At 41.4% G+C, this 13,314-nt stretch overlaps 1 protein-coding gene across 1 annotated transcript; it reads left to right on the top strand.

The window, feature by feature from the left end:
• Positions 1–304: 304 nt before the first annotated feature.
• Positions 305–12,134, top strand: LOC146763950 (endogenous retrovirus group K member 5 Gag polyprotein-like). The gene is made up of 3 exons (XM_085565957.1): positions 305–809; positions 3,425–3,477; positions 12,040–12,134. The coding sequence occupies exons 1-3, from the start codon at positions 306–308 to the stop codon at positions 12,074–12,076; spliced, it is 594 nt and encodes a 197-aa protein (XP_085422083.1). The 5' UTR covers position 305; the 3' UTR covers positions 12,077–12,134.
• Positions 12,135–13,314: the final 1,180 nt, after the last annotated feature.

The following is a 13,314-nucleotide window of genomic DNA, read 5'->3' as shown; positions in this document are numbered from 1 at the left end:
GTGCTGCTGCACCAGAACTGCAGCCACAACAGATGACTCCACTCTACAGGCAAGTACCCACTGAATTTACAGCTTTGCAGAGCGCAAAAGTGGACTGGCAGGACATTCGAGCAGAGTTGGAGAAAGAGAAAGGTTTATTGCAGGGCTCGGGAAATATAATGATGCCAGTGAACTATGACGCTCAGGGCCAAAACCCGAGATGGGAACGCCTGGACCGTGGAGCAATCAAAGATTTAGCTAAGGCCATTCGGGACAATGGGTTGTCATCACCATATTTCAAGCAAATGTTAAAAAATATTTTTGGAATGTATGATTTAACACCGTATGATCTTAAATATCTTGCGACATCAGTTCTTACAGACACCCAAGCTCTCGTGTGGCAGAAGGCATGGAGGAGATCCCTGGAGGAGCTGAGAGCCAGATACCAGGGCGGGCCGAATGCGAACCTCACCATGGCACAGCTTGCTGGTGATCCTCCTGAGGACGATCCAACTCAACAGGCGGTGAGGCTCCCGTGTCACGTGCTCAGCGACATCAAAGAGGCAGCACGGAGGGCGATTCTTCAAATTGCTCCAGCGGGGGTCCAGGACACAATCTACACCGAGATCAAACAAGGTCCTGCAGAGCCGTTTTCTTCATTCGTGGATCGTCTTTCTCAGGCGGTGGAGTGGCAGGTGAGCGAGGAGGGAGCAAAACCACACCTGATCAAAAGCCTCGCGTTCTCCAATGCCAATCCGGAGTGCAGACGGATCATCAGCATGATGCCGCACCAGGCCACTTTGGCAGACATGATCGAGGCGTGCAGCAAGGTGGGGACACCACAACATGTTGCTTCCATCATGGAGGAACACTTGGGGGATCAAATTGAAAAATGTGTTAGGGAAGCTCTTGCAAATTATACAAAGAGCAACCCTAATGCAGAGAGACGGTGCTTTGGGTGTGGGGCACAAGGACATATTAAAAGGAACTGCCCACAACTTTCAAAGCCCAACAAGCCACCAGACCTTTGCCCTCGGTGCAGGAGAGGGAAACATCTCGCAAGTGAGTATCACTCACAGACAGATGTGGATGGGAAACTTCTTCCTATTCCGGGAAACGGGAAAAAGAGCAGAAATGGCTTCAATCTAGGAGGCATGGGCTTTGTTTCAGGACCTGAAAATGAGGGGTCAGAAAATAAATTGAGGCATTATATTCCCATTTCCTATCAGGTGCAATAAATAAATAAATTAATAAATAATGACATTCAGTTTGCCCTGTATTTGTTAAGAATGGTGATTAATGAACTAAATCTATAGATTAAAGACTATGGCAGTTTGAAATACACTCCATTAATTTAGAGAATGGGTGGAAAATATTCTTAGTCCCAGCACCTGCTGTTGAATTCCCCTGCTTTTCTGTGATTTTACTATAACACTTTCCAATTTTACAAAAGTGAAGCAGACAGACAGAAGATATTGTCAAAAGCCCAAGGCAAATAAACTGGAAAAATAGTAAGAAAATTTTATATGAATTTCTGTAATAGCAAAGGAAATATTAAGGCAATGTTATTAAATTAAGAGACAACTATGAAAAGAAAAGTAAAAAGTGGAACAGCCTCCCTTTTAAACAAATATCCAAAATGCCCACTGAATCCTAAGTGGTGAAGTCTTTCGTGTTGCTTCCACAGAAAATATGGAATATGAATCATCTTAATTTATGGAGTAGATTAATTACATATTTTTAATGTGAATCAGATCTCTTGGTTTCTGCACTTCTAAAAGTCACCTTTACTGGCTCCATATGAGAGCTCAGTGCCAAGACCACCCAGCGACTTTACTTTGAAGGATGCAAGAAACTGTAGAGTCTTAAATTCTCGTGCAAATGCTGATTCTCAGTTTCCTAACTTAAAGAATAGGAAGATGGAAACTCATAGCACATTGCAATAAAAACACCCTTTGCACCTAGAAGAGAAAAAGTCACTTGTGAGGTTCCCTTCTGTATTTCCCTGTTTCTCTAGGATGTCTCAAAAAGTGAACAAAATATAAAGACAATTATCACAAATCCAGCTCAGGGCATTATGTAGGTACCTGAGAAGCTGTATCATTAAATCCCTTCTGCTGTTTAGGAAGGGAAAGACCTAAAATGGGAAAGAAGGCCAGTACCATGTTAAGCTACTTAAGAGGTCAAAAAAAATCTGACTGCAGCCAGCAATGTCTGGATTTTTCCTTTGGCTCAGAGAACAAGCTGTACATCATCCAGTAAATGTGTACTCTACAAGGGGTCAGAGGAAAAAACATCTGCCCATACTGGGCAGCTGCTTCAGTCCACTCTTCTTGCCAAATTCCTAAAAGTGCCCAGAAGCATCTAGGCTGATGGATCAGGTCTCCTGCCTCTTCCTGGGCTGGTGGGTTCATGTCTACCCCAGACCCTTGTGCATTAAATGTGATATGTAATATGTAGAGAGAAGGGGCAAAGCACTCATGAACCATTTGTTTGTCCTTCTCCTGACAAGGCCACAACTCTTTTTTATCCCGTTTAGAAGGGTATTGTGGAAACTGTGGAGAGAGAGAGAGAGAGAGAGAGAGAGAGAGAGAGAGAGAGAGCTCCTCACCCCTTTCCTGGCTGCCTCAAGTACACACACTTGAAAATCCAATATGTTCCAACCTTACCCTGAAGAGAATTTGTCTACTTGCAAGGAAGGAGATAAAAGTCTCAGCTCAATGGAGAACATGAAACTAGCTTTTTCAATAGAAAAGCCAGCAGATCAGGAAGTGGTGAAACATCCCTGGAGAGCATGGCAGCATAGGAAATGTACGTGGCAATGGGAGGGGTAGTTGCATTAACTCTTCCTGACCCATGTTTTTCCCATGAATGTATATTAAAATATGTACATAGATTTGTGTCTGTATATTTATTGGTCAACAAAGCCACAAAAAATTACAGTATTTGTCAGTAACAACACAGATGGACTTTCAAATAATCAGCTCTTCTAAGAATCATATTGTAAGTGTGGGAAAACCTTTTTCACTTTCATCTACCTGTCATTCTACTGCATCTGGGGCTCATTCCTGGCAGGGTAATACAAACAAATATAAAAAGGAATCCTGTGATGTATTAAGCATGCTGAACTTTACAATCATCTGTATTCATAACATTCTTGGTGTTTCACTATGGTGTAGTGAAGTATAGAAGTAATCTGCAAAAGGGATGGGGCTGATTTCTCTATTTTTATTTCTTTTGAATGTGCTATCTACTAACCTGACTTTACTAAAAGAATTTAGATTGGAGCGGGCCTAGGTATCTGGCTAATACACTGGCTTCCTGCCTTCATCTTAAGCTTTTTTCTTTCTGGTAGGCATAGAAAAACTCAGTAGTCTGGTTAAAAATGAAGACGTCGTGACACCTAGTGGTGAATTAAACACCAATAATTTCTCTTTCCCTTAAGATCTGCGAGTGTTTTAGGCATGTTGTCCTTGGTCAGACTGCAACAAGAGAGAGGTGGGTATTACCCTCATGGCTCCGGACATCCAAGCAACTCCTCATTTCTATGCAGTCTCTGGCAATGTGTGTGTGTGTGTGTGTGTGTGTGTGTGTCTCTGTGTGTGTGTGTTTGTGTGTCTTGTTGCATCAGATTCTGTGTGTCTCCACAGAAGGTGGCATTGTCAAAGCCCTTGTGCAGCCCCTTATTGAACGCGATATTAGGATATATTTAATAGTCATTTATACTGAGATCACTTCAAGTGTCTTGACTTTGGAGACAAAGGGAGCATGGCAGAATCCTGGCATAAGACCAGCTGGAAATTTCAGATCCATTTTCTTGTCAAGTACTTATTCATCAAGGCTGTTTTCAGATGGTGACTCAAAAATTGATTGTATGGCATGCTACAAATTCATGGTAGGCTGCTTAAAGTGACTCAGTTACTGGCAAATTCTTTGGCTTTTGAAGATTTCTCAGAGTCTGCCTTGGTCAGCAGCAGTCAAAAAGTACATACTGGCTGTTACCAGCTGGCTGATACCATAACAAGAAGTCACACTGAAAAGCAGTAAACCAGTCTAGATATGTGCAAAAAAATTATAGATTCTTTCCAAACAGTGGCAAGCCTTGGAGATTTTTTAATTTATTTTTTTAGGGAAGCGGAACAATGCGCAGTTGTGCTCGCAGTAACTAGGCTGCAATCACCAAGTGGCCAGTTTTCTTGGCTTGTTTAGCTAACTGGCTGGGGAGTGACCATTTTTTATCACAAGAATGAGCTTCAATGCAAAAAAATTTCAAGTGAAAACATCACTGTAGGTTGTTCGGGAATCTGAGTGCATGCTTCTTTGCATCTGTAAGGGCAGTGAGCAGTGCAGCCTCACAACTTCATGTCCATATTTGTGCATGCTATATCAAGCACACTTTCCACTGCCTTCAATGAGACAAACTCCTTCCTCCTCCTCTGTCATGCAGAAGAGATGCATGACAAAATTGCATGTTGTAACTGAGAAATGGAAACGAAATTATTTGAATATACAAGGTTTGCTTCATCTAAAGATTTATTTTACCACACGTATTAGAACCTGACTTCCTCACTTTGCTGTCTTGGGTATAATTAACACTTATACCACCAGAGTGTCTGGATATAAGGCAAGTGAATATAAAAACATCCGTTCTGTCCAAAATGTTCCAGTTTCTATCCCTTGAATCATCAGTATGTGACTTGTTCTGTGCCAATATTAATAACCATTGCTCATGTCTTTCAAAAAACTCAAACTATTTAAAAATTAATTCTGTTTACAGTGCCTTCTAAAGGAAGTATTTTGTAGAAGTGAATAACTCAAACTGACTAGTGGCTACCCACAAAATATGACTATCCAGCAACAAAATGAATCATTTAGAACTTAGTTGGCAAGGGATGGACATCTTGTTGAACAAAATGTAAAGTGGAGATCAGATACAGCAACAGGCACCCCTGGGTTCTTTTTCCACTATACCATACATTTCCTATGCTGCTCTGACAAAAGCAGGTTTAGCCTTTGTCATCCCAATTCCCACTGTTGGCTTTTTTTGCACAGAGCTGCAACCTGTGGGAGTGACATTCAGCTGTCACTCCTTGAAACTCCCATAGCCATGAGCTGGAGGCCATGGATTATATTTTGACTTTGGTTTACCCTCTAAAAAAGGGAGATGGCCACCAACTGGTGTGTGACAAGGTTGTTTGAAGTTGCTGGTGTGGGCCAAAGGCTAGTATTTCTTCAGTTTTCATTGAAGAGAAACAATACATAATAGAAAGGCAACACTAATGCTGGCAGCTCTGTAACCTGAAATAGGTAATGCAGTCATGGACAGAACCAGTGCAGGCAGAGTTTTTGACGTGCTGAATTGAAAATGTGACTTTGGTCCATAGATCCAGCAACAATGATGTATTTGGTCATTCTTATGCCAGGTAGGACAATCTGCTGCAGTCTGTGTTATGTGGGTACATATCCTAGAACCTCTTCTGTGGGAACCCCAGGTTTGGTCTGGGGTCTCGTGTGCTGGTAAAGTCTCTCCTCCAACCCGTGCTTCCAAAGAAAAGCCCCGCAGCCTCTTGTTGTTCGGCCTCAAGGCAGTTTCTTGTGAGTTATCTAAAAGATTGTCTTCTCGGGTTGCGGCTGTTTGGTCAGCAGCCCAGGCAGAGAGACACACACACCCTGACATCCTCTCTGTCTGCTGTCTTCTTCTTCTCTCCCCCAGCCCAGGGCTGCTGCTATCTTTTATATGATACATTATGTATACATCATGTTTATACTTTTCCCCCAATACCTACTACCTATATTACAAAGTGCTTTTCTACTCTAAACCAATCTGTGAGTGCCAACATCACCAAGAACATGGAGGCAAGGAAGAAGAAGGAAGAAGAACAGGATCAGCCCACTTTCCTCCATCTTAGAACTTCTTGGAACTTAGAACCATGTGCAAAATAAAAACCCCCTTGTACAGGTGCTAAAACCCCCCTGTACAATACTAAAAAAATTTTCCCTCTGTTTTGTAACTACTTTTACTGTACTATCTAACCCTTTGTGACTGCTTGTTCCACCTTCAAAGTTGGTAACTCATTCCATGGCTCAAACTCAAAATCACAGCTGTTTCCAGCTTCCTGCCAAGGTCTAAAATACTCCTGACCAAGGCCTGGAACCTCTAAAAATGTCTGAGAGACATTTTGAGTTCCAGCACTCTTCTAGCTCTTGCTTTTGCATTTTCATGATTCTCCTTCTGACAGATAGGACACAGAACTGTAAGGTAGAAAGCAGCTGCCAGAGACACCCTGAGGAGTAAATTTGTAGGTGATATTCACTCGCATAGGAGTTGGAATGCTCAGCTGTCTGTATTGAGTGCAGCTGAGACGTGGACAATGAATCCCCAGTGTATCACACTCACTTGCATGGCTCAGTCTGTAATTGCAGAATTACAGAATGGTTAGGATGAAAAGAAATCTCTAGAGTTTATGTAATCTAACCCCCCTGGTCAAAGCAGGCTCAACTGCAACAGGTTGCTCAGGACAATACTCAACTGGGTTTGAATATCTTCAAGGACAGAGACTCACAACCTCACAGGGCAACCTATGAAAATCCTGAATCATCCTTCAGTTAAAAAAAAAATAGCTTTCTGGTGTTCAAACAAAATCTCTTGCATTTCAGTTTGTGCTCATTGCCTCTTGTCCTTCCACTGGATACCACTGAGAAGAGTCTGGCTCTATTTTCTTTACACCCACTATATCAGGTCTCCATCCATGCTATTAAGAATTCCCTCTACTCCTACTCTTACCAAAGTCAAACAATCCCAGCCCTCAGCCTTTCCTACTATGTCAGATGCTCCAATCCATTTGTGATTTTTGTGCTGCTTCCCTGGACTGGCTGAGGTATACTCACATGCTCACATCCCTCCTGTAGTGAGGAGCCCAGCGCTGGGCCCAGCACTCCAGGTGGCCTCACCAGGCTGAGTGAGGAACCACCTTCTTTAAGTTACTGGCCATGCCCTTCCCTTACACAGCAGCAGCAGCCACCTTTGCTGCAAAAGCACATCTCTATATGTTGAACTTGTTGTCTACCAGGATATCCATCTGATGTCCAGTTCCATATTAATGGCTAGTTTCAACTTCCTTTAGCTTCATTGATTTAATGGCTTGAGTTTCTCTTTAATACAAAGGTAAACATGCCTGGTCTGTTGTACATCATGGACTGTTTCTACATCAGTTCTATTTAATTATTCAGTAACACTGGGAGCTCTACTAAGGCCTCCAGGCTGTAGACCAATTCAGCAGAATGGAGTCAACCGCCTAGAACCAGCAGCACATAACTGTGATTTCTGGTGAACCAGGGTAATACCAAACCTCTTGCTGTGCCATAAGCTCCGCTGGTATCCTAACACTATAGAATAGCTTGAATTGAGGGAGGAGCTGCTTTTGCTAGTAATCTCATTGTTGTCCTTGTGGATAAAAGAATTCTGTGATCTCTACGTACATACTTGGGGCACCTCTCAGGCCTACACGTCTTTACCCTACAGCAGGAAAGAAAATTCATCCCTTCCATAGTAATTGAGTGAAATTCTTCTACAAAGAGCCCAACTGCATTCTCCAAAAGGCAATAAAAATGGACAGAGTTAACACTCCAAAAGCAGGAAATACCCTTAACCAACACTCTATGTCATCACATAACCTAGATTTCAGTTGAGAATTTGGGTGTTGTTTTAGATAACAAAATACAACATGTGTTCACCATTAATCTTCTTGAACATTTGTTTGGCCAGAAACTATTTCTGATCAACTCGCTTATGTAAACAGGTCTGTGCTTCAGACTGAAGTGGTAAAATGTTATTCCAAGGGCTTGCATTGCAGGGAATCTCTCCTTAACTCTAATGAGATTCACTTAATGACAGCCTCAGTGTCTGTACTTCAAAGACTTTTATGTTCAGTTTACATTTCAGAATTTAATAAAAAATCTTCCCTCAAAGGAGAAAAGCACAACCTCTAAATATCTACCATTTGTCCCTACTCTATTTGCAGTTTCAATATCCAATGTTCTGCATCTGGCTTGTGAAGAAACAAAAAGCTGTTTCTTCTTTCATGACCAAATGGCAGATGCATTCTTTGCAGTGGAACACCCTGGAGAGGCATCCATTTATCATGTCATTTTTTTACAATATACAATATAGGACCATATAAAAACTTAAAGAAAAAATGAGGAAAATAAGCTTGGTTTATTTAAGAAAAATAAATGGTACGTCTCAGTTGTGTCAGCTAGTTCCAGGCACAACTGATGTATTTAATTTACGTTTGAAAATGTAGGCACATAAACGATCAACATTTTGAATTGCAGAATACTGGTACAGGAAATTAAAACATGCAATTTCCTACAAGCTCTTGCTCTCCACAGTTGGTCTCTTCATGTCTTTTTGTTTCAGACCAAAACAAGAACATGCAAACAGCTTCAGTCTGGCCAGGCCAAAGGCAGTATGTGAATGGGAAGCAAGGTTCTCCTGGAGTTACGATCACTGCAGCTTGTTACTGATTGTGAACCTTGCCCAAACTTTTCTCTCTTCCAAGAGCCATATACTTACTCATGTCTGGGGAAGTTAGCTCTTCACAATCAAAAAGAGTTAATGCTTTGATTGCTTGAAGGTTAATCCAAGGCTTTAAACTGTCTGATAGGAATCCATGTCCAGATAGAAGGAGCCCCAAGTTTTCAATAAAGATAGCCATTAGAAATATTGATCATTGAGTCAAAGCATTGAAGAGGATTAGTCTCAACTGCACCAATGCCGGAAGACAGTATCTTAATTGCATTATGAATTTTGGACACTGTCCTGAAATGCTTCTGGTAAAGATAAAGAACTCTTGAGATACGGTTTTGTTTTGCTCTTAAATCTGTAATTTAGTTTACCCAGGATGAAAGTTTAGTTTACCCAGGATGAAACTTTCTTACAAAGTTTTGCATTCAGTAGCTGGGAAAATGGTACAGAAAAAAGTGTGCTCAGAGACATGCAGAGTAATAAGGAAAGTACAAAAGCTAGAAAAGACAGAATCAGGGGAATAAAAGACAACTAAACTGGCTCTTAATATTTCAAATCCCTGAAGGGAAGAGAATAGAGTTACTTTTGTAGCTGCAAAGATAATTTGGTAGCTTTAGAAAGCTATCATCTGGTAAAAATGACATAGCTTCTTCTCTCTGCTTTTGGCAGAAATTGTACCCTTCAGAAAATGTGCTTCCATTCCACTGCATTTTAATGCTTTTAAATGCATTTAAAAGCTATATCTGCCATTCTGAAAAGCTTGCCATTAAAGAATCAGAAATCCTGACAAATTAAATGAGCTGAAATCAGACCCCCCCCTTCCAATTCCAAAATCATTAATGCACCCCCTTTTTCTTTTGGACTCAGTCCTATTATACTGAACTGAACAGTTGTAAGTCTCCAATACACTGATTTTTTTTCTGCCAAGTATTGCTCTGAAGCCCCTCCATCTATGCAGTTTGGCCTGCCACAATGCTCTCATGACAAAGGTTCCTTCAGAGATTTTATCTTATTATAGCTACAAGTGATTGAGATCCATCGTGTCAGAATCTGTGGTATTGATGAATCCGAGATGGTAGAAAGTCTCTGTCTTTCTGCCCCGTTGCCAAAGAAGAAGTAATCATTTGTCTGTGCTGTTTTCAAGATTGTTTATTCTTGCTTATCTCTAACATGTTCTGCTGCCCTGCCGCAGGTCTGTCCTGCAGGGCAGCGTGTGGAGCTCTGCCCTCAGTGGGATGTTACAAACATTATATACCAGAAACTACCTGCGCTATATTTACAATAATGTGCCAATATCTGTCACCTACGTTGAACAGCGTATCCCCAGCCTAAACCAATAGAAAAATGCCAACACTACAGTGAAACATGGAGGGCATGAAGAAGAAGAAAAAGGACAAGACACACCCAATTTCCTCCATCTTGTCCCCTTTGAACCCTAATCTAGAATCCTAAAATTTTACTTTTGCACCCATGCCACACTTAATTATTACTTATATCAAACACTCAGAGCTTGTAATTCATCCTGTAGGATTGAAAACTCTTTTCCATGGACAGAGATCACAGACAGTGTCTCTGGGGGCTCTGTACAGAGGGATTCCTGACCCCCTGCCAGGGTCCCAGACCTTCCAGGGCAGCCAGAGGGAAGCTCTGGATTCCCACACATAGAAGTCTAGATGGGTTGTCTGGAGTTGTTATAAATTACAAAAAAAAAATCTTAGCCTATTCTATAAACTTGTTTTGAAAGCAAAATGAAATTAGAAGCAGATAGGTTGGCTTGTATAAAACAGATAGGTTAAATCAATTGTGATAGTGAATACTGAGAGCTATTTTGTCATGCAACGATTACAACAATGAGAAAAACAGGAGGAAATATTTGTAGCTGAAGTCACTAAAATGTACCATAAGTAATGTTCCTGGAATGTGTTTGTCAGATTTCATGTTGTTTTTCTGAGGGTCACTGAACAGAGACAGATAAAAACTGACCGGGGAGAGCTCTTATCATCACAGATGTCATCCTAGAGTGTCTCAGAGGGATCCATCATTACACTAACACTCTTATAATAGAAGCCTGCTCTGGTGCTAAACCTGGATTTTGGCTGCTTTTACTAGGTGAGAAAAACTCCCTGGAGGCCTCATTTTCTGAGTCACAGCTTTGGAACACTATCTGAATAGCTCTGGGGATGACAATGTTAAAGGTGCAGCAAGTAAGGTCTCGAGCAATTCTTTTTCAGAATCTGGACAGCTTCAAGGCTCCCTCTTGCAATTTGAAAACTCAGTCTTGCAGGATTCATTCTTTTTAGACTTCAAATGTATGTAGAAGTTTAAGAATGTAGACAGAGCCAAAGATCTCTGAGTCTGCAGTCAAGATAATTTTCATTTGATACTGTCAAAATATAGTGTTTAGATTCTCAGATTTTTTATATTTTCTCTTGCAAAACCAACTTCAGATTTCCTGTCCTTCCTTCTGAGGGGTATTGTTTCCTTTTTCCTGTCCACTCCATCACTCTTCAGTTTCCATCCTAAAGGAAACCATGACTGTGGAGAGCTCCACAGTTCAGCAACATGGAATCCCAGAATAATAGAATGTTATGTGTTGGAAGGGACCTTAAAGATCATCCAGTCCCAACCCTCAACATGGGAGGAGTGGAATCATCACAAGAGGACCAGTAAACTGATGAAGAAATGCTCTGAAAGAATCTGGATTCTTTGGAGATACTATTTTAGCCGCAAAAAGCCTTCTCTGTAATGGGAGAAGAAGTAAGCTGGGCAATGACCAGTTTAAATGCTTTTGGGTTTCTCTTACACATGACACAATTTCTATGTATTCTGCTCTGTCATGGATAAAACTACCATGATCTTCATACCAAGATTACATCTGGAGGATTGTGTAAATCTTCTGGTTGCTCTGTGTTTCAATAGCCAAATGCTTACAACAGATTTTTTTTTTTTTTTTAATTTCTGTTATTTTCTGTGTAATTTATGAGGGAACCAAAAGAGTTACAAAATTTCAGGAGGGGATTGGATGGAGTATGTACCTAAAGTAGTATGAACGTGTATGTTGTGTGAAAAACTGAGATGATGTGAAATATAGACTGAGCAAACTGGGCCTGAAACTGTTTACAAACAGCTGCATTCTCAGCTTTGAAGTTATCAGTTCTCAAAGTGATCTTGATATGAGATGCACAGTGGGGGAAACTAATTTATTTTCTCCTCTGTAATGGGGGTGATCTGAATTTATTTCACATTTATTCTGCACACAGTACTGGTAGAAAAACATAAACCCGTTTGATGCTGTATCTGAATCCACTGCCCATTTCTGAGTATCTTTTGAGTGTTCAAAGCTGCAATCTGACTACTCATCCAACTTTTGCAAGCAGGCCAGTCTCTCCAGTGGGCCACTCTGTGATCAAACCCAAAATCGTGACTCCATCTTTTCCTGATTTGAGGACATTTCCCTGTTAATATATGAATTTTACTTCATGAGCTAGCCATGTCTGTCTACTGCTGATAGCAGATACCTTTCTATTTTCCAGGAGCTTTATCTGTGCTCAGAGGGAGCAGCCAGACTGAGAACGAATTTCCCAGAAGGACCTGCATCAGCACGAATTCAAAACCCAGGAAAATTGTCCTGGAACAGCTCCATAGAGCATGCCAGCTGTGAATTGATGGGTTAGGGAGCAGCAGCCACCTTCCTCTAGCAGCCCGTAGGCTGTGCACACAAGTCCGGTGGTCTGCGGCTTCGTTCTTCGCCCTCGTACAAGCTACCGCTCTGTCCGGCTCCCGGAGCAGGAGAAGCGGCTGCTTTGCGCACACTACACCGGAGCTAGCAAACAGAATTAGGGCCTTAGATGTGGGAATCCAGGTCCCAAATTCCCGTTCTCCATTATCCCATATCCTTTGGCACTGGTGTTGATTTTGTTTGAGTGCCACAGTGTGCTGGTGCCCTTCTGTCATGAGAAGATACTTCTGGTTTCAAATGCTGTAACACGTTTTCTCAAGCTACTCTTTCTCTCTCATTCTTTTGTATTTGTTGTTTAGATCTTCTTTGTAGGCTCTCAGCAGCACTGGCACTCTTTCCAAAAACAAGGGTGAGGTCCTGGGCTGCCTAAAGCAGCTAGAAATTTTGCTTGGATGTCAAAGAACATATGAAAGAAGATCTGCCCTTATAGGAATTTTATTTGTTCCTGTTATGATTGTAGGGTAAGATTCTTTCTGGGTCTCCGGTTGGACTAGGATAGTGCAATGGAAAAAGCAAAGAAGAATTATGGTGACTTTTTTTTTTCTTAAAAGACCTTGCTCTGTTAATGTGTAGGAGTGCAAAATGTGTAGGAGGTATTGGTAAACCCGAGGCAGTTTGTGCATGCATTAACAAGAAAATAAATTCAGGTCTGAGATCTGCACAGTGTTGTAGAGAGATTGTGGGACTGCCAGAGACACGTGTATGGTTTTACAACTCTTGTGATGCAATGGTATGTCTCTGGGAGTTATCCCAGCATAAGTTTTGGTAAGCGTAGTTGTTGGAGATGCTAAGTTTGCTATCTGTGAAACTAACCTGGGTAACAAAGACACGTCTTTTCTTGGATTCTTTGTTAGCCACTTCTCAGCTCTTGTGTATAAAAGCTCTAAGTGTCAGAATCTGAGGTATTGATGATTCCGAGATTGTAGAATGTCTCTGTCTTTCTGCGCCGTTGCAAAAGAAGAAGTCATAATTCATCTGTGCTCTTTCCAAGGTTGTTTATTCTTGCTTATCTCTAACATGTTCTGCTGCCCTGCCGCAGGTCTGTCCTGCAGGGCAGCGTGTGGAGCTC

The sequence above is a fragment of the Lonchura striata genome, chromosome 37, assembly GCF_050655825.1.
Source record: "Lonchura striata isolate lonStrDom1 chromosome 37, ASM5065582v1, whole genome shotgun sequence".
Lineage (NCBI taxonomy): Eukaryota > Metazoa > Chordata > Aves > Passeriformes > Estrildidae > Lonchura > Lonchura striata.
This window is presented reverse-complemented; position numbering and strand designations above follow the sequence as displayed.